This window comes from Trichosurus vulpecula, chromosome 2, assembly GCF_011100635.1.
Source record: "Trichosurus vulpecula isolate mTriVul1 chromosome 2, mTriVul1.pri, whole genome shotgun sequence".
NCBI lineage: Eukaryota > Metazoa > Chordata > Mammalia > Diprotodontia > Phalangeridae > Trichosurus > Trichosurus vulpecula.
In genome coordinates this window covers 87,340,601-87,362,371 of record NC_050574.1, presented here as the reverse complement: position 1 = coordinate 87,362,371, position 21,771 = coordinate 87,340,601, and the positions used below count along the sequence as shown (strand labels likewise).

The following is a 21,771-nucleotide window of genomic DNA, read 5'->3' as shown; positions in this document are numbered from 1 at the left end:
GTTTCTGTCTGCCAGACTCTGGTTTTGTGGGTCCTCACAAGATTCTTGTTTTGAGGTTCTATAATGAATGATTATTTATGTTATAAATAAAATGATTTATGTAATCATAATAAACATTCACAATTATACTCTGTGAGGTTTTCAAAGGAGTTTCATAGGATCATATATTTATAGCTAAAAGTGACCTTAGAACTCATTGAGTCTACTCCCTTCATTTTAGAGTTGAGGAAACTGAGACCCAGGCAGGTGGAGTGATCTTTCTGAAGGTCACACAGGTAATAAGTGGCAGAACTAGCACTTGAACCTTAGTCCTCTATGACTACAAATCCTTTGCCTTTGCTGTCTTACCACACTCGATCCTGCAAATTTTGCTTGTCAAAAATCAAATTGGAAGGAATCTCTCCAAAGTTATATGTAGAGGGAAATTTTCTCTGTAACAGTATTTGCGAACTTCATTCAATCTATACATAAGATCCTGGAGTTCTGGGAATTCACCTCTATCTTGAGGCAGCCTGTTTAAATCATGTATAATTGCCATTTTTAGGACCTGCACATCCCTCCACCTTGTTATTGTGATAAACTTGTTTCACAACAATTCAATTTCTTTTTATACTAGTTCTGCCCTTCAGAGAATGCAGAGAAACCATTGCTCTATTCTATTTCTTTTTAATTTATATTTCAATCATAATAAAATCCATTTGTTCTCCATTCCAATCCTACATCCACCAATCTCAATTGAGAATGAAAGGAAAAAAACCCTGCTAATACATGCATAATGAAGGGAAACAAACTTTACGTTTGGCCATTTAAAAATAATCACTTTTATAAACTTTGAGTCCTTCATGTGTTTTTTTAATTTTTTTTTATTTTTAGTTTACAACACTTGGTTCTACATAATTTTAAGTTCCAGATTTTCTTTCCTCCCTCCCCCTGTCCCTCCCCAAGATGGCATGGAATCTTATATATCTTCTACGTATAACTTCACATTGAACTTATTTACACACTAGTCAAGTTGTGGAGAAGAATTATGACCAATGAATCATGGGAAAGAAGAAACAGAACCAAAAAAACCCCAAAAACAAAAACAAAAGAGAGAAAAAAAGGGGGAAAAAGGCGAGCATAACGTGTGCCTCAATCTGCATTCATACTTCATAGTTCTTTCTCTGGACGTAGATAGTATCCTCCATCATGAGTCCTTTGGAAAGAGTCCTTCACGTTTTAATCAGGATGTGGGTAGCTTGTTTCATCATGAATCCTTTGCAATTATGGTTGGTCATTATGCTGATGAGAACTCCTACTTTTTTCAAAATTGTTTGTCTTTAACATATTGTCATTGTATTAATTGTTTTCCTGGTTTTGTTTACTTCACTATGCATCAATTCATACAAGTCTCTCCACATTTACCTTAAAATATTCTTGTCATCATTTCATATTGTAAAATAGTAATCTTACCTATTAATATATTATAATTTGCCCAGCTATTCTCCAATTGTTTAATACTTCCCAAAATTAATGTTCTTTGAGAGCTCAAAAAATCAAAATTCTTTTTGTACACTTTTAGAGTTTGTATTGCTTAGGACAATTCCCTGCTTTGCTCTCCATTCTCTGTAGTTCCCCGTCCTCCACCTTTCCTTCTGTCTCCCTTGTTAATGAAATGTAGTTCTTTACTGAACTGTGTGTATGTGGGGTCCAATTTTCCTTGATATCTGGTCTCTGATCACTTTTGTGGCTTTGTCTGCAGGGAAGAAGTCTCTACTGTGATGTTGGGCTCTCCCTCCAACCACACATTACTGAACACAGCTACTTTTATCCTTCTGGGTGTCCCAGGGCTGGAGGCAGCTCACCTTTGGCTGGCAGTCCCACTGAGTGCCATGTACTCTGTAGCTCTATTAGGAAATATTATCATTGTGACTGTGATATGGACAGACAGTGCCCTGCATGAGCCCATGTATCATTTCCTATGTGTCCTAGCTGCTGTGGACATTGTCATGTCAACCTCTGTGACCCCCAAGATGTTGAACATCTTCTGGTCAGGCAATGGTGTCATTGGCTTTGCTGCCTGCTTCACCCAGATGTACATTGTCCATACCACCACAGGGGTAGAAACAGGGTTACTCCTGGCCATGGCCTTTGACCGCTATATAGCCATCTGTAAGCCTCTGCACTACCAAACCATCCTCACACCACAGACCATGGTAGGGATGGGCCTGGCCATCATAGCAAGAGCTATCATAGCTATGACTCCAATTACCTGGATGGTTGTCCATCTGCCATACTGTGCCTCCCATGTGGTCCCCCATTCCTACTGTGAACACATGGCTGTGGCCAAGTTGGCATGTGCTGATCACATGCCCAGCAGTCTTTATAGCTTGATTATTTCCTTCATCATTGTAGGGATTGATGTGATCTTCATTGCTATTTCCTACAGTCTGATCCTCCAGGCTGTGTTCAGGCTCCCCTCTCGAGATGCACGGGTCAAAGCACTAAGCACATGTGGTTCACATGTGAGTGTCATGGTCCTCTACTACTTGCCAGGCATATTGTCCATCTTTATGGCCTGGTCAGGGCAGCATGTAGTGCCCTTGCACACAGAGGTGCTGCTGGCTGATTTCTACCTAGTCATCCCTCCTATGCTGAACCCTCTTATCTATGGCCTGAAGACAAAGCATATCAGGGAGCGAGTGTGGAATGCATTGACTACTAGCCTCCCTGGCCATGTGTGAGAAAACTCAGCAAAATAGAAAAGAGGTACTAAAGTGTTTGTAATGGAAAACAGTGAATCAAGAAGGGAGACACAAGCTCAGAAGTAAGTAGGGATATTGGAATGTTGTCTTTATATCTATCATTCATTTCTGGCAGGATTGTTCTCACATTGGGCATTTTGTAGAACTCCTCAAATTATAGTGGCAGTCATCTTAACTAAATTATTTCCAAATTAAAGATGATATTTCAGACACTCAGGTATTTATATTCCTTATCTTGGGTCTTCATTCAAAAATTATTCTTTGAGTTTGGTTCTCCGTCAGTAAGCCAACAAGTAATTATTGCAACTTCTATGTGCCAGGCTGGTTGGTTGATTGTTGTCCTTCATTCTCAAAGAAGACCAAATTGATACCATTATGTTAGAGTCAAGTTACAGCACATCTTACTATGGCTGATTAGACCAGTACAAGCTCAGAATGTTCTACCACAGGTTGGCCACAAATTGCCCAAATGAATATTTGGGGTAGATTTTCTAAATTTGTACATATTGCATTTCTTTTCACACACAGCACCAAATCTGATGAGGGAATGCCATGCTAGGTGATCCTCTGCCAATGTCTCCCATGTCACACAATCAATTCCAAAGTTCTTAAGAGAGATTTGAGAGTGTCCTCATATTACGTCTTCTGACCACCATGTGAGTGCTTACCCTGTGTGATTTTTTTATAAAATACTCTTTTCAGCAAGCATTATGTTTGACATTCAAACAATATTTCCAGCTCATAAGTGTTACACTCTTTCAAGCGGAGTTTGAGTGCTTGGCTGTTTAGTTCAAGAAAATACCTCGGTGCCTGGTATGTTATCTTGCCAGGTTGTCTTCAGAATCTACCTAAGACAATTTAAATGGAAGTGATGCAATTTTCTGGCATGGCACTGGCATACTGTTCAGGTTCCGTACGCATAAAACAATGAAGTCAGCACAACAGCTCTGTAGACCTTCAGTTTGGTAGTCAGTCTAATATCTCTTCTCTCCCACACTTTCCTTTGGCACCTCTAAACTCTGAGCTAGGTCTGGCAGTGTCTGTGTCAACCTCACTAACAATGTGTGCATCCCTAGAAAGTATGCTGCAAAAGCAAGTGAACTTATCCACAGCACGGAAAACTTCTCCATTTGCTGTCAGCAATGGTTCCATGTATGGATGATGTGGTGCTGGCTGATGGAGCACCTGTGTTTTCTTGGTGTTAATTGTTAGGCCAAAATTAGCCCAAGCAGCAGAGAATGAATCTAGGCTTTTTTGAATCTGAGCTTCAGAGGCTACAATGAGTGCACAATCATCTGTAAACAAAAAAAATTATGGACAAACGCTTGCAGTCTTTTCAAGTTGAAGAATTTACCATCATTCCAAGAGCAGACATTGATGCTGTTTGCCTCATTGAAGGTGTTTGACAGCTTGACTGACAACATCATGCTAAAAAGTGTGGGAGCAAGCACACAGCCTTGTTTCACTCAATTGATGACTGGGAAAGCACAAGAGCATTGTTCATTATCTAGAAGCTGGGCAAGTGTGCTGCCATGACAATGACCTACAATCCTAATGACTGTCTCCAGGCAATCCATTTTTGACATAATTTTCCATAAGCCCTCATGACTGACAGTACCAAAGGCCTTGGTCAGATCTATAAATGTTGTGTACAGATCTCTGTTCTGCTCTTAGCATTTTTCCTGGAGTTATTCAGGCAGCAAACACCATATTTACTCTTCCTAGGCCCTTTCTAAAGCCACACTGCCTCCCACATAGATGACCATCTTCTAGATGAAGGATTAGCTGATTAAGAAAGATTCTGGCAAGAATCTTGCCAGCAATGACTAAGAGAGAGACCTCCTCTCTCCTCCCTCACATCCCTGATCGTTGCACAACAGTCTATTTCCATTACCTTTGTAGAGATGGACAATGGTGGCATACTTGAACTCCTGGGGGATAATTTCCTCTTGCCATATAACCCAGAAAATTTCAGTCAACTTTTATATGGGCAATGGATCTCCCACCTTGTAAATCTCAGCTGAAATGCACTTAGTCCTAAGTACTTTGCCACATGAAAAGAGCCTAATGGCATTCGAAACCTCTTTAGTTAGATCTAGCATTATAATCACCCAGAATTATAAGCTTGTCCTCTTATGGCACATTGATGATAAGAGTCTCCAGGTTTTCATACAATTTTTCTTAGACCTCATTGGTAGCCATCATGGTGGGAGTATAGGCACTGATGATGGTGGCATGACATTTTCCTGCAAGTGGCAATGACATTGTCACGAGTCTGTTGTTCACTAATCTTGGTAGGCATACAAGCTTGTTGACTAGATCAGCTTTGATTGCAAAACCTACACCAGGTTAATGACATTTCTCTTCACTGAAGCCACTCCAGAAAAACATGTATCCAGCTCTTACTTCAATAAGCTGTCCTTCATTTGACAGCCTTTAGCTGCTATTTGGATGCGACACCTGCTGAGCTGTTTGTCTTTCAAGTCTATTGGATTTTGTGTTTTCTATGTGTGCTCACCTTCCATTTACTGATGGTGATTGGAATATTTGCAGAAATTTTTGTATATGTCTTGTGTGTTTTGATTTCAAGGTGGGATCTCTGTCTGCTGCAGTAATCAGGCCAGGGTTGGGTAAGCAGACAATTTTTAGGGCTCCTTTTGTATCCCCTTCCTCACATCAGGAGTTGAATAGTGAGATCCTTAAAAGGATGCTCAGACACTCAGGGGGCTGCCAAATCCCACTGTTCCTTCCAGTGAGAAGATGACCCTATGGCCTGGGCTGCCTTTGTACAGAGTTGTAACTACAGCTCTCTTTGTATCCTCAATTTGTCACTTACCTGTCACCACAGGGCTTGGAGATAGGTAAAAATGGGGAAATGATCTGGTGATATCTTTTGATTCATGCAGTTATTGCAACTTCTATGTTCCAGGCTTCATGTTAACCACTAGAGATACAAAAAAGGGCAAAAACATGAACTTGACTCTCAAGGTAATGTCATGGGTACAAGATGTATACAGAGAAAATGGAAGCTAACTAGAGAGGAAAGCATTAGTAGTTCAGAGAATTGGCAAAGTCATTCCATAAAAGTTGGGATTTGAGCTGAGACTTAAAGGTAGCCACATCTTGAAGGTATTTTAGTCTTCCCATATCCACTAATATAACACATTAAAATATCAATCCCCCTGAGAGGTGTTTTCATTTAGCTAATCACTGTCCACTTTCTCAATTGTATTGGGCTTTATGTCCTACATCTGTTACACCTGTTCATGCTTGGGGTCCCTCAAAGGGAGATCATAGGTGGAAATATAAAAGGAGCATTTTGCAATTTGCCAAGGAACAAAACTGTTCTCTAGAATTAAGACATCTTCCTCAGAGTCATGTATTAAGTTTCCTTGAGTACCGATGACGCAATGTCTCCATTTAAACACTTTCTTTTGGTAACACATCAGACAGCTTTCAGATCTATTAAAAACATTTAGAGTACTTAGGCTATGAACCTACACAGGACCTATAGATTTACTTAGCAATAATAGAATCATTGAAACATAGACTATTAGAGCAGGAAAGGAATGTAGTGATTATTGATTCTAATTTTTTCTTTGCCTAGGAATTCTTTCTGCAAGAAGAGTTTTTAACCTTTCTCTCTGTCTCTGTCTCTCTCTCTGTCTCTCTGTCTCTGTTTCTGTCTCTGTCTCTCTGTCTCTGTCTCTGTGTGTGTGTGTGTGTGTGTGTGTGTGTGTGTGTGTTTGTGTATCTGTTAGCATTCTGGTAAAGCCTAAGGACGCCTTCTCAGAATAATATTTTTGGAAAACTCATAGCTGATGAAATTGCTATATTTCAGGTGGATGTGAATGAAAATAAACTTGGACTTTTCTTGTTCACAAGAAGAGTGAATGCTTGTGGAAATCTGTGGCCTCAGAGTGCTAAGAAAATTTATGCATACTTAAAAACTTGTCCAAAGTAATACTTTTGTTCCCCTACTCCTCATCCTCTTTTACAGGCTGAAGAGGAGTTGATGTTGAAAGGAAAATGGGAGTATTAGCTCCTAAGATGACTGGGATCCATAGGGAAGTATTTTTTAGCACTTAGTGTTTCATCCTGCCTGATTGTTTCAATAAATGAGATGACTGAGTGTAAGGAGTGAAGTATTTTCTGAATCAGAAGGGTCATGACAAAGAAAAGATGATTCCAAGTAATGACATGGGGGTTCAAAGAGTAGACAGGAGAGAAAATCTGTATTTTTATAAATCGCAGGTATAGTTCAGATCAAAGATTTAGCTCTCCAACATACCTAGGTGGCAATTGACTTTCTTCCCAGCCTTAGGAGAGTTCATGTAAACTGAAAGAAGGGGATATGCTACTCCTACATACTTGGTATGCATCTCATGACAAAAATAATGTACTTACATGATGCCCTTTGTTAATTAATTAACATATAATGTGACAGCTGGGTAGTCTAAAATTTCAGAAAGCAAGATATTGAGCCAGTTGTGGGTAACTCTGGCAGTGCTGCTATTTTGCATGCCTCAACACATGCCATCTACAAGACTTTTCACATAGACTTGTTTAAAAGACTGAGCAAATTATCATTAACCTCGAATCAGACAGAGTGAGGTGCAGAGTTTGAGGAGGTATAATTGTAATTTTAATGAGGTTATACTAATGATTAGTCTTTTATTTTAAAATAGTGTTGTTGCTCTTTAATATTATGATTGGTATATATTATCTTTGGATCTTTTGCCTTATTCTGTATCATTTCATTTAAGTCTTTCTGTTTCCTTCAATTCTTTTTATTTGTTGTCATTATGATGCAATTATATTACCATACTAGCACAGAGCCATGAAGGCAATAGGCATTTCATAAATACTTGTTGGTGCATGGATTGATTTGCCATAATTTGTTCAGATAGGCTTCTAACATTGGACAAGTGGTTTGCCGCTACTTTTTTTTCCTTTCTGCACAGCGATGCTATAATTTTTTTTTTGCAACATGGCAAAACAATACTGCTTTCCAAAATGATCAGACCAATTTACATCCCTGCCGACATTGCATTATCATTTTTGTTTTCTCACAATGCCATCTATGGTTAATTTTTCCATTTGGGTAAAAACCTGACCTTGGTGCTAAGAAAACATACATTTAAGTCCTGCCCCAGATAGCCGACTGGTTTTGGATGCTTTGTACGTCACCTACCCACTCAGTGACCCAGCCAACTGTAGGAAAATTCTTAATGTGTATTATACTGCATATTGATCACTTACTGGGAATTCCCTTCACTGATAAAATCAGAAGTCTCAACCTTTGTCACCAAAAGTTATCATTTAGAGTTACATTAATTTGCATTTACGTGCCCATTTATTTATCTATCTAGCCATCCATCTGTCTATTCATTTATATATTTATGGCATTTATGTGTTCATTTATGTGACCATTGGTTTCCTTTAAGAATTTTTTCAGATAGTTATCATAATTCTTGTCTTCCCTTAAAAACTACCTTTTTGTTCATTTTAAAAACTTGAGTCACTCTTAATCTGACAGATGTTAAAACACACATAGATTTTATAATTCAGTCTTTTATCAGAGATGTTTAAAACAAAGACATTTTTCACAGTACGAATCTATTATTCTTAGGCAAGCTACAATGTTCATTTGTACAAACATGTTTTAAAAAAATTGTCTGCCAAAATTCATCTTGTCATTTCAAACTTTCTTTGTAGAGAGAATAGTAATTGCTTTGTCACCAGTAAAGCAGGACAATGGTGATAAATTTCTTCCAGTCCCTCTCCAGGGGATGATTTAAATTACAAATATGATTGGAACTGAATAGAATTTTTATACCCTAACTGAAATAATAGAGTAAATTCAAAGAATAATAACTGACACAGAGGAAAAAGGCTTCAAAGGACTGTCATAACCATATGACCTTTTTTGCTGGATGGGAGTGGCTATGGCTTTAACACAATGGTGCTGAAATACCCTTGAAACCATATGCTAAAAGGCATTTTCCCTATATGGAAAGATGTTTAACAACTGCTATTCAGCAGATGGCAGAAGTAGAGACCCAATAAAGAGAGGCTCATTGGAGTTTGGGACATCTGGAGATAATCTCAGAGTGAAGACACTAGCATTCATGTGGATTATGAAAGGCTTCTTGCAGAAAGTAGGATTTCAACTAAGGAACTAAGAAAGTCAGGGGGTGGAGAAAAGAAGATCGACAGTTCTGGGGCTCTGGGATAGACAGTGAGAAGTCACAAGAAGTGGAATGTCTTGTGCAAGAAACAGCAAGGAAGCCAATGTCACCGGATTGTGGAGTATATGGAGGGGAGTGAGGGAATATAAAGACTGGAAAGGCAGGAAGGGGAGAGGTTAGAAAAGGTTTTAAAATCCAAAAAAGTGTTCTATAGTTGGCCCTGGAGGTAATAGGGAATCACAGGGGTTTATTAAGTACAAGAGTGATATGGTCATACCTCCTTTCTTAAGAAAGTCAAAGGCAGCTGAGTGAAGGGTGGGGTGAAATCAGAAAGAAATGAAGCAGGAACTTCTATTCACAACTATTGTAATAATACTGTAATAACACAATGATGAGGGCTTTTACCAGGGTGGAGGAAGTGTCAGAGGACAGAAGGAGGGTGTATGTGAGAAAGTCTACGGATGTCAAGTTGAAAGGTCTCGGTAATGCATTGGTTATGAAAGCTGAGAGTGAATAGTTGAGGATGACACCTATATTGGAAAGCTGAGTGGCTGGGAGGATAGTGGTATCCTCAATAGGAAGAAGGAAATTAGGAAGAATTAGGGTTTGGGAAGAAAGATAATAAGTTTCATTTTGGACTTGTTGAGTTTAAGATGTCTATGTGACATTCAGCTCAAGATGTTTTAATAAGCAATTGGAGATGCAAATCTGGAGGTCAGGAGAGAAGAATGTGATCGACAATGTCAAAGTCTGTAAAGATAGGCTATGCTTCTATCAGGACTGGTTAAGAAAATAAGAGTTTATGAACCACAATGTCCTTTAAAAATCCATAGTAGGAACCACAAGCCTTCTTTGTAGACTGAATGCTATATCTCACTTTTGAACTAGATAAGGAAGCTGGATTTCTTGTCCTTCAGCTCACATGATCCAAAGTCATTCATAGTTTTACATATTTGCCTTTTGCATAATTCCTTGGAATCACTTTCAGAAGTAGGCCAGGGACTGAGCCACATGAATGTCCTTTCAAACATTGTATTTAACATAAAAAAACTTGCAATTATCCAGACTTCCACTTATCCACTCTAAAGAAACACAATACCTATTTGTCATTCTTGTCTCCAGTCCCAATGCCCTACCCATTCCTTCTGACGCAGTAGTAAGTAGATCCATATAAACACCTAAAGGGAGGTTGGGGAATTGGGTCCATTGCCTACTTGGGAGCCAGGATCAAATTTGCACAAATAGAAAATAAAAGGGAGAGTGAACATTGCAGAAGCTTTACAGATTTCTCCCATTTCTTCTACAAAATGTTGGCACAAGTGTATGCTTGTGTGTGTGTGGACATGCATGGGCATGTGTGTGTACAATATGCATACACACATATATACCTACTTGTAAAAAATATACATGTAAATGTATGTGCCAATGTAGAGGAGAAGAAAAATAAAGTTAAACTGAATCCCGTGATACAGTTCTTTCTTGGATCTCCTACATTTCTGATCTTTCCTCAGTTGAGTTTTCTGGATCAACATTCAGAGTGCACCCCTGACTGTGACTGTTCTCCGAACCTCTGTTTTGGGCCCATTTCTCTTCTCTCACCGTACTCTGTCAGTGACCTCATTGTTTTCCTTTGGTTTATTCTTCATCTCTCCGAAGATGGCTTCCAGATCCCTAGAGTTAGCCCTGAGCATCTCCTGAGGTGCAATTCCACATCACCAATTATCTGTTGAACACTGCAAACTTGGTATCCCAAAGACAATTTAAAATCAGCAAGTCTGAAACAGAATACATCTTTTCCCCTGAACCCTAACTTATAACTAAATTCTCTATTTTAATTGAGAGCAACACCATCCTGCCAATCATGAAGGTTTGCAGCCTTACAGTTTCTCCTCACTCTCTCTTACCTCACGTATCCAAATAGATGTCAAGTCTTTGGGATTCTATCTGTAAAATGAAGATAAATAATAGCTAGCCTTCATCTAGCAAATTAATATTTGCAAAGTTCTTTACATATATATGTTATGTCACTTGGTGCTCACAACCACCTTTGAAGGTATGCACTATTATTATCTTAGTTTTACAATTGAGGAAACTGAAGCTAATAAAAGTGACGTAAATTGTTCTGGATCACATGGTAGGTGCCGGAAGTCAGATTTGAACTCAGATCTTTATTCCAGATTCAGGTCTCTAGTACTACCCTCCCTGTGCTACATTATCATTCCAATCTCTCCCCTTCTCTCTATTGACATGACCACTGCACTGGTTGAGGCCTCTGATTCCCTCAACTCCTGTTGAGAGTCAAACAGTGATGCAGAACCTTAGTTCAGATGGTTTATATCAGTCCAACTTTCCCTTATTCATGCTTTTCACCTCTATTCTTTCCTTGTTTTCCCAAATCCATAAGTACACTTCTCATGAGTAATGCATGGAACAGACTCACATTTATATCTGTGGTTTACAATCCTGGTTTTCCAAGGCCTAACAAAGGTCTATATCAATTCATGTAAATCCTCCCATGCTTTCTTAAATCCTTCAAGTTAATCAGTAGTTTCAATACAGTAATATTCTATTACATTCATGTACCAAAATTTGTTCAGCCATTCTGCCAATTTATAGGCATTAGATATATAATAGGATTGCAATTTTTTTAACATTTAGAGGTGAGTATGTGGTACAATGGATAGAGCACTGGGCCTGGAGTCAGGAAGACCTGAATTAAAATCCAGCTTCAGAAATTTCTAGTTGTGTCATCTTGGACAAGTCATCTAACCTCCTCCTACTTTAATTTCCTCACATGGAAAATGGGGATTATAGTGGCATCTTTCAGTGTTGCAATGAGAATCAAACAAGACAATATTTCTAAAGTATTTAGCACAGTACCTGGTACATAATGAATGCTTAATACACACTTGGTTCTTTCCTTCTTAGAAAAATATTTGTTGCCTACATTCAGGATTGAAGGAAATGGTAAATTTTAGTTAGAAATTTGTGAAAATATAGGTGTAATTTTTTCTTATTTAAAGTCACAGATTCTGTGAAGTCTATCCACAGATCTCTTGGCAGTATGTGAACTCTAGAGTCAGAACTCCTGTTCTCACATTATCAGAGCCCAGATCATGTCTTGGATCATTTTTTTCAGATTGAGGCTTAGGAACCTCCTCCTTCTGATATGTGATATAGGACTGGAAATCTTGAGAACCACTGTGGCTAAATATGAAGATTTTATAGTCATCTGTGTAGAGACAAAAACTGAACGCATGAGCTATTATGGGATCAGATATAAAGAAAAAATAGTAGATAGGTATGTGAGGATCAAGGCTTGGCAGACATTTGAATATCTAGAGATAGACAATGATTCAGCAAAGGAGCCCAAGAAAGAACAATTGGAGAGAGTGAAGGACAATGAGCAGAGAGTAGGTATCACAGACACCAAAGAATGGGAGAGAATCTAGGAGGAAGGAATGATTGACAGTGTGAGAAGCTGTCCAGATGTCATGAAGGAAAAGGATTGAGAAAAAATATTTTAAGTTCTGTAGTAAAGAGATAATAGATAACCTTAGAGACAGACATTTCAGTGAAATGGTGGCATTGGAAGGCAGGTTGGAGACGTTTTCTTCTTTCTATAAGCATTTAGTACCATGCAAGTAGGAATAAAGGTCAGTTAGTGTGAGGTGAACTCAAAGTATGTGTTTGTGTGTGTATGGTGATGGGACTAGGGAGGGGCAAGGGCCTGAAGGTAGGAAAGAGTCTATATTTTAACTGATTAGCTCTACATTCAAGATTTTGGCAAGATGAATGTGAGAACACAATAGGTCTAAAAGACAAGAAAGCGGCTCAGGGGAAGGAAGTGTGATAGTGAGTGGAACCAACAGTAAGGACAAAGAATAGGTTTAGGAGAAGTGAGACCAAGAGATGGAAAGATAGGACATGATCAAGAAAGCAGATTTTAGAATTCTGGATCACATAGGAAGAACAGTTGAGGGTGAAAGTGAGATTAAAGGTATAATCATTCCAGTGGGTAGGTAAAGTATAGTAACTGAAGTTTAAAAATTTTTATGAACTGGGAGGAAATAGTATTTGAAGGAAAATAATTATAATGGCAGGAGGTACACTCTTCTTTTGGAATTGTCTTGGATCACTGTATTGCTGAGAAGAGCTAAACCTATCATAATTAATCATCTTACAATATTGCTGTTACTATGTATAATATTCTCCTGGTTCTACTCACTTCACTCAGCATCAGTTCATATAAGTCTTTCCAGGTTTTTCTGGAATCTTCCTGATCAACTTTTCTTATAGAACAATAGTATTTCATGACATTCATATGCCACAACTTGTTCAGCCATTCCCTAATTGATGGACATTCCCTCGATTTCCACTTTTTTTCCACCACAAAAAGAGCTGCTATAAATATTTTTGTACATGTAGGCCCTTTTTTCCCTTTTTCTGATCTCTTTGGAATTCAGATATAGTAGTGATATTGCTAGATCAAAGAGTACAAACAGTTTGATTTCTCTTTTGGCATAGTCCCAAATTGTTCTTCAGAAAGGTTGGTTCCTTTCACAAGTCCACCAACAGTCCATTAGTATCCCAATTTTCCTACATTTTCTCCAACATTTATCATTTCCTTTTTCTGACATATTACCCAGTCTGAAAGGTATGAAATGATACCTCAGAGTTGTTTTAATTAGCATTTCTCTAATCAAACGTGATTTAGAGCCTTTTTACATGAATATAGATAGATTTAATTTCTTCCTCTGAACACTGCATGTCCATATCCTTGGACCATTTATCATTTGTTGGCTTTTTTAAACAGCTTGTTTCCTATGCACAATGACTTTAAAATTTGTTTGGAGTGATGAAAGAACAACTATCTGACTACGAAACAGACATTTAGTTTCTGAATCTGTCCCTGGTCATAGCACAGGCCTAGGCATACAGACCATGTTGATTTGACTCACCTATCCAGTTTCTCTATACAGCATAATCTCCTTTACACACACACACACACACACACACACATACACACACACGCACGCACGCACGCACGTGCACATGCCCATGCACATGTGCATGCACGTGCACACACACACACACACACATTCCCTTTCCCATTAATCCCTAACCCTCTTATCTCTCACTCACTCACTCTGTAATTGTCCCAGGATGCAGCAGAAGGGTTGGAAAGCTGAGAGGATGCCTTCAGAACCAGGCATCCAAATGGTTAATATGACATCTCTTTTCAATCATCCGGACTCCCAATGGTCCTCCTTGGATCTAAGCATTCTTCTCTCTCACTTTATTTCTATGAATTCAGCTTCTTGAACTTTGATTTTAGGAAAAGAAGCAAATTTCAGGATCTCTGGGATTTAGGAGAGAAATCTTGGGTCAGTGTGCTTGGATGATAGAAAAGGAACATAGTGCCTTCAACACCTCCCTATTTCTCATTGATCTGATACATCTAGGTCTAAGAATAGGTCTAAGAAAACTTTTGTGCTCCCCTGGATATTCCATCTTGATCATAAGGTGTTTTGTGCTGAACTTAGACCATGGCACTGGATGCTTCCATTCTTTCTCTGGGTCAACCTCATTTGTCAAAGACAACAGAAAACTACAAATATTCATGAAATAAATATAGCAGATATGGGACTATTCTAAATATGTAGCAGGAGAAGGTAAAGATTCATTGAAATGTGCGAAGGACAGATATAACAAAAAGTTTCTCAAAGAAATTCACTGTTTCTCAAAATTCACAGAAGGTAGCAAAGTACAATGCAATATGTTGTGCATGCATGCATGCATTAGTGTGTTTTTCAGAGTAACTATAAGCCTGAATACTTTATTTACTCTCAGATTCAAGGTGATCCCTTCAAGTCCTTTTCAACAGTCTGGAATGCTTAGAAACAAAAAATAATCCAAGACTGCACACTTCAAGACATAGTGATTAAATTTCACAATTCAACTTAGAAAGAACACATTCTGCAAGTGTGTATATGAAACAAAGGAAATTTTAATAACAAAAGACTATTTTGTACCCACTAGAAAATGCATGGAACTGAATACATTTCTGGAGAAAGGGTAATTAAAATATTCATGGTTTCTTCTAAATGAGACACGAAAAGACTCTAGATATTTCCCTGCATTATAAAGAAGAAGAGAATATTGATGAACTGAGTATAAATTTTAGAAAGTTAGAATAGCAACAAATCAACAAAGCTAAAATAAGCATACACACATAAACATACACATACACTGTATACATATGCACAAATACTGTATACATATATATATACATATATAATTTGGGATGGAATAGATAAAATAGAAACAAAAATAGTCTTGAGATGAAAAAATAAAACTAAAAGAATATTCAATTAAAATAATAATAAAATAAGGAGTAGAATCAAGATGGTGGAATAAAAGGTACCAAATTTTCCCCAAAACCTCTTGCACAATATGAACACAGAAAATACCAAACATAATTCAGATTAGGAAAACTAAAAAAGTCAGGAAGGGCAGAGCCAAGATGGCAGAATGAAAACAAGGATTCTTTTGAGCTCTCCCCCAAATCCCTCCAAAAACCTGTAAAAATATCTCTAAACAAATTCTAGAGAAACAGAACCCCCAAAATGCCAGGGTAAAGGCAAGTCTCCAGCCCAAGACATCCTGGGTGGTAACTGGGGAGGGTCTATCGCACCATGCTGGGAGTGGAGAACAACCCAGGGTGAGCCATGCCAGAAAAGACCAGACCAGTGTAGACCTGGCACAGCAGGCCTCAGGGCCCTGAATCACTGAGCTGTGGCAGTTTCCAGACTTCTCAACCCACAAAAACCAAAGACAACATAGCAGGTCAGTGGGAAAACTGTTGTACCTGGTGGAGAAGAGGGTGTGGTCTGACCCCAGCTCCAGGGCTGTAGAGATGGTTGCAACTGCAGTGGCAACAGCAGCAGCAGCACCAGGTAGTTGCTGCCAAAGATCCAGGCCCACAGATGGTTGGGGAAATCAAGTAGCTGATCAGAGCAGGAGTTCAGGGATCTCTTTGCTGGCACTGAGGCAGGATTCACTTGCTTTGCCCTGCTTGGATCTGGGTCACAGTCCTGATTGGTGGTCTTTGGGGGAGGAGGAGCATTGGTGTGGCAGAATTTATGGTGGCTGTGGAGAGGGACACCGCCTTGTAGTTACTTGTCAGAAAAGGAATGCTTAAGATCACCCACAGACCAGAATACAGACCAGGAGAGGGGTAACATGTCTCATTGGATCACACCACCACCGAAGAACTGAAAATTTACAGGTACCTAGAAGTAGCTATGAAAACAGCAGTGGGAAACCCCTGAAGCTTATGACAGAGCACTCTCCACTCTGGAAGGACTCATTCTTTGACAAACAGCTCAAAAGTCAAGTAATTGGCCCAATAAATAAGCAGACAGCATAAAAAAAGTCAGACTATAGAATCTTACTTGGGTGACAAAGAAGGCCAAAACATACAGCCAGAAGAAGATAACAAAGTCAAAGGACCTACATCAAAAGCCTACAAGAAAAATATGAAGTGTTCTCAGGACATGGAAGAGGTCAAAAAGGATTTGGAAAATCAAGTAAGAGAAGTAGAGGAAAAAATTGGGAAGAGAAATGAGAGTGATGCAAGAAAATTGTGAAAAAAGTTAACAGTTTGCTAAAGGAGACCAAAAAAAATACAGAAGAAAATAACACCTTAAAAATAGACTAACCCAAAAGGTAGAAGAGATCCAAAAAGCCAATGAAGAGAAGAACATCTTAAAAGGCAGAATTAGCCAAATGGAAAAGGATGTCCAGAAGATCACTGAAGAAAACAATGTCTTAAAGATTAGAATGGAGGTGGCAGAGCCAAGACGGTGGCTCGAAAGCAGGCACTCGACCAAAGCTCTGCCCCAGGACCCTCCAAACACCTATAAAAATGGCTCTGAACAAATTCTAGAACTTCAGAACCCACTAAATAGAAGAAGGAAGCAGGGCTCTAGCCCAGGACAGCCTGGATGCTCGCTGGGTAATGTCTATTGCACAGAGCTGGGAGCAGAGTGGAGCAGAGGCCAGCGGGAGTAGCACCAGGACCAACGAGACTGGGAGTTGGGGCAGAACAGGCCCTAGTACCCTGAATCAGTGAGCTGTGGCAGTTACCAGACTTCTCAACCCACAAACACCAAAGACAACAGAGAAGGTTAGTGGGAAAAGCTACTGGAGACAGAGCGAAAGGAGTTCACGGTTTAGCCACCACCCCAGGGGTGGTGGAGGTGGAACTACAGCTGCAGTTGCTTCCGGCCCCAGACCCACATGGTGGGAGGAATTAAGTGGCAGATCAGAGAGGGAGTGCAGAGCCTGCTTAAGATCTGAATCCAGTCTGGGTTGGTGGTTATTAGGGGAGAAGATGTGCTGGTGTGGCAGAGCTGGTGCATCCCCCCAAGCTTGCAACATAGTACTCTTTACACTACAAGCAGTCATACCCCACTGAAAAAATCAAGGGTCAAGTAACTTGGCTGGGAACATGGCCAGACAGCAAAAACGCAACCAGATTCAGTCTCAGACTTTGGAATCTTTCTTTGGTGACAAAGAAGACCAAAATATACAGCCAGAAGAAGTCAACAAAGTCAAAGAGCCTACAACAAAAGCCTACAAGAAAAACATGAACTGATCTCAGGCATGGAAGAGCTCAAAAAGGATTTGGAAAAGCAAGTTAGATAAGTAGAGGAAAAATTGGGAAGAGAACTGAAAAGGATGAGAGAAAACCATGAAAAACGAGTCAATGACTTGCTAAAGGGGACCCAAAAAAATACTGAAAAATATACTGAAGAAAACAACACTTTAAAAAATAGACTAACTCAAATGTCAAAAGGGCTCCAAAAAGCCAATGAGGAGAAGAATGCCTTGAAAAGCAGAATTAGCCAAATGGAAAAGGAGGTCCAAAAGACCACGGAAGAAAATACTACCTTCAAAATTAGATTGGAGCAAGTGGAAGCTAGTGACTTGATGAGAAATCAAGATATTATAAAACGGAACCAAAGGAATGAAAAAATGTAAGACAATGTGAAATATCTCATTGGAAAACCACTGACCTGGAAAATAGATCCAGGAGAGATAATTTAAAAATTATTGGACTACCTGAAAGCCATGATCAAAAAAAGATCCTAGATATCATCTTTCAAGAAATTATCAAGGAGAACTGCCCTGATACTCTGGAGCCAAAGGGCAAAATAGAAATTGAAAGAATCCACCCATCACCTCCTCAAATAGGTCCCAAAAAGAAATCTCCTAGGAATATTGTCGCCAAATTCCAGAGCTCCCAGATCAAGGAGAAAATACTGCAAGCAGCCAGAAAGAAACAATTTGAGTATTGCGGAAATATGATCAGAATAACCTAAGATATAGCAGCTTCTACATTAAGAGATTGAAGGGCTTGGAATAAGATATTCTGGAGGTCAATGGAGCTAGGATTAAAACCTAGAATCACCTACCCAGCAAAACTGAGTATCATGCTCCATGGCAAAATATGGATTTTCAATAAAATAGAGGACTTTCACGCTTTCTCAGTGAAAAGACCAGAGATGAATAGAAAATTTGACTTTGAAACACAAGAATCAAGAGAAGTATGAAAAGATAATCAGGAAAAAGAACACGAAAAAGAAATTGCAAGGGACTTACTAAAGTTGAACTGTTTTGTTTACATTCCTACATGGAAAGAAGATGTATATGATTGATGAGACCTCAGTATTAGGGTAGCTGACGGGAATATGCATATATATATGTGTGTGTGTGTGTGTGTGTGTGTGTGTGTGTTTATACATATATATATATATGTATGTGTGAGGGTGTATGTATATATGTATGTGTGTATATATATATATGTGGAGGGAGAGAGAGAGAGAGAGAGAGAGAGAAAGAGAGAGAGAGAGAGAGAGAGAGAGAGAGAGAGAGAGAGGGCACAGGGTGAGTTGAAGATGAAGGGAAGAAATCTAAAAGAAATAAAATAAAATCAAATTATCAAATTAAGGGATGAGAGGAATATATTGAGAGAGGGAGATAGGGAGAGATAGAATGGGGTAAATTATCTCACATAAAAGTGGCAAGAAAAAGCAGTTCTGTTTGAAGAGAAGAGAAGGCAGGTGTGGGGGAATGAGTGAATCTTGCTCTCCTCAGATTTGACCTGAGGACGGAATAACATACATACTCAATTGGGTATATTACCCCACAGGAAAGAAGGAGGAAGAAGATAAAAAGGGGGGGGATGATAGAAGGGAGGGCCGATGGGGGTGGAGGTAATCAAAAACAAACACTTTCCAAAAGGGACAGGGTCAAGCCAGAAAATTCAGTAAAGTGGAATAGGTTAGGAAGGAGTAAAATATAGTTAGTCTTTAACTACATGAGTATTGTGGAAGGGTTCTACATAATTATACGCATGTGACCTATGTTGAATTACTTGACTTCTTAGGGAGGGTGGGTGGGAAGGGAAGAGGGGAGAGAATTTGGAACTCAAAATTTAAAAAAAAAAACAGTTTTTGCATGCAACTAGAAAATAAGATACAGAGGCAATGGGGTGTAGAAATTTATCTTGCCCTACAAGAAAGGAAGGAAAAAGGGGATGGATGGGAGGGGAGTGGGGTGACAGAAGGGAGGGCTGACTAGGGAACAGGGCAACCAGAATATACACCATCTTGGAGTGGGGGGGAGGGTAGAAATGGGGAGAAAATTTATAATTCAAACTCTCGTGAAAATCAATGCTGAAAACTAAATATATTAAATAAAAAAAAATTAACAAAAAAGAACCAGAGGATCAATAACTCAATACCAATAACTCCAATTCAACCTGGCAGCAAACATATTCCAAATCCAGTAAGTCCACTTCATCATAACAGCAAATAACTTAAAACAAAATATTACAGCAGGGAGACAAGCCATCCTGTAAACTTCCCTTCTGCTGGGGTCTTCTAGGAAACCCAAACTCACAAATCCCGTTGAGTGGCTGGTTTCCTGCATCCTCTCCTCAAGCAGTTCTAAGAGTGAGCTCTGTAAACCCTCCCTCACGGATCCTAGCTGTATGCTTGCTTGCATCCTCTCCTCCCATAGTTCTGAGAACTCTAGCTTAATGGCTACCCTCAGAGTATATGTACCTTTTTCAGAGTCTGGGGTCTTCACACCTCTCATGACTTAATTAGCAAAAGGGTGTGAGCCTTCCTACAAACAAACCTCCCCTAATCAATCTTCCCTTAACTAGCTCCACCTGAGACTTATTAATGGGATTAACAGGCAAGGAAGGTCTTTAATCACATTAATACCACAATCATCACATCAGTTAATTTATGCCCACACCCTCTGTCTCTGTATATCCCTTTTAAATGTCATAATAAAAATATAATTTTCAAGATTTACAAGTATCACCTTCCCATATAGGAATGTAAACAGCTTGCCCTTATTGAATAACATGCTTTTTTTTCTTTTTCTTTCCTGTTTACTTTTTATGCCTCTCTGGAGTCTCACTCTCCTATTGTAATTTTCTCTAATTCTTTATTAACTTGTAATTGTATCTCTACAATTATTGGATATGCCTTATTTGAGTCATTCAGATATTATCCATTTTGCATTTCATAATCCTCTCTATTGCTTTCTACCATTTTAAGTGCATTGTCATATAATAGTGGGAAAATGGAGCATTCTTACTTTATCCTGTATTTATGAGGAAAGTATCAAATATTTTCCTATTACATATAATTTTAGCTTTTGGTTTTTAATAGATAATCTTATTGTCATAAAAATCCTTTTATACCTAAATTTTGTAGTTTTTTTTTTAAGTACAAGTACCTGTTAGACTTCATCAAAGGCTTTTGATTGAATCTACTGACATAACAATGTGATTTTAAATCCTTTGGATTTTTCATATGATTGGTTAAATTATTTGTTTTCTTCATATCAAAACCACCTTTTCATTTCACATATAAATCCAATTTAATCAGAGTGAATGATTTAGGGGTAGATAAAATGCTATAGTATTTTGTGTAGGATCTTGCTTTTCAAAATATTCATTGCTGATGTTGGATTATATTTTAATTTCTTTCCTTTATCCTTCCTTGGTTTGGATATTGGAATTATGCATCTATCCATCTTCATGTTTTAACTCTGTTCTTGGTGAAAAGCAAATTGTTGGCCTTTAATTGTTCAAATAATATCCAAATATTTAATATAGTTTTCAGTACTATAAATGATACTTCACTTTTGATCAGCTTCTTCAGGGCTTTCTTTTTTTAGTAGTAATTCACCCATAAAATCATCAGCATTTTTATTTATCTTTCAGCATTCTAGTTTGCTAACAATGCCACCTTCTCTAATAGCTTCCATGCCATAACAGATACAGTGCTGCCATTTGCAGTCAATGAGTTTTGGTAGTCTTACTGAGCATGCCATCATGTGGTCACTTTGGCTCTTTCAGAGCTAATATTAAGGGACATAGTGGTCACTAAGAATTGTGCTCAAAGTTCTCCCTTTACTCCCTTGGTAGACTAGATCCAAGCGAGCAATGGAGAATCCATCTGATTCATTAAAAATGTGCTTCCAATCAAGAAAAACCGTATAGCTGTACCCGCTAGGAACCCTGCATTTGGTCATCCTCCAAGTTTGGGGCCCATGCTGCTGTGTAATATGTGTGTTTTTTCTCTGCCTAATGAACACACACACACACACACACACACACACACACACACACACTCCCATGGAATAACCAGGAAGGCATTGATGCTCTTCCAGGAATCCCTCCAGACATGAGTGGGAACCAGGTCTATTACTAAGCTCCTACAGAAGCTACTGCTAAGGTTACTGGG

General features: G+C 38.8%; 1 protein-coding gene across 1 annotated transcript; it reads left to right on the top strand.

The window, feature by feature from the left end:
* The first annotated feature begins 1,745 nt into the window (after positions 1 to 1,745).
* Positions 1,746 to 2,723, top strand: LOC118836636 (olfactory receptor 52I2-like). Its single transcript, XM_036743874.1, has one exon. The coding sequence runs from the start codon at positions 1,761 to 1,763 to the stop codon at positions 2,721 to 2,723; it is 963 nt and encodes a 320-aa protein (XP_036599769.1). The 5' UTR covers positions 1,746 to 1,760.
* The last annotated feature ends 19,048 nt before the right edge of the window (positions 2,724 to 21,771 follow it).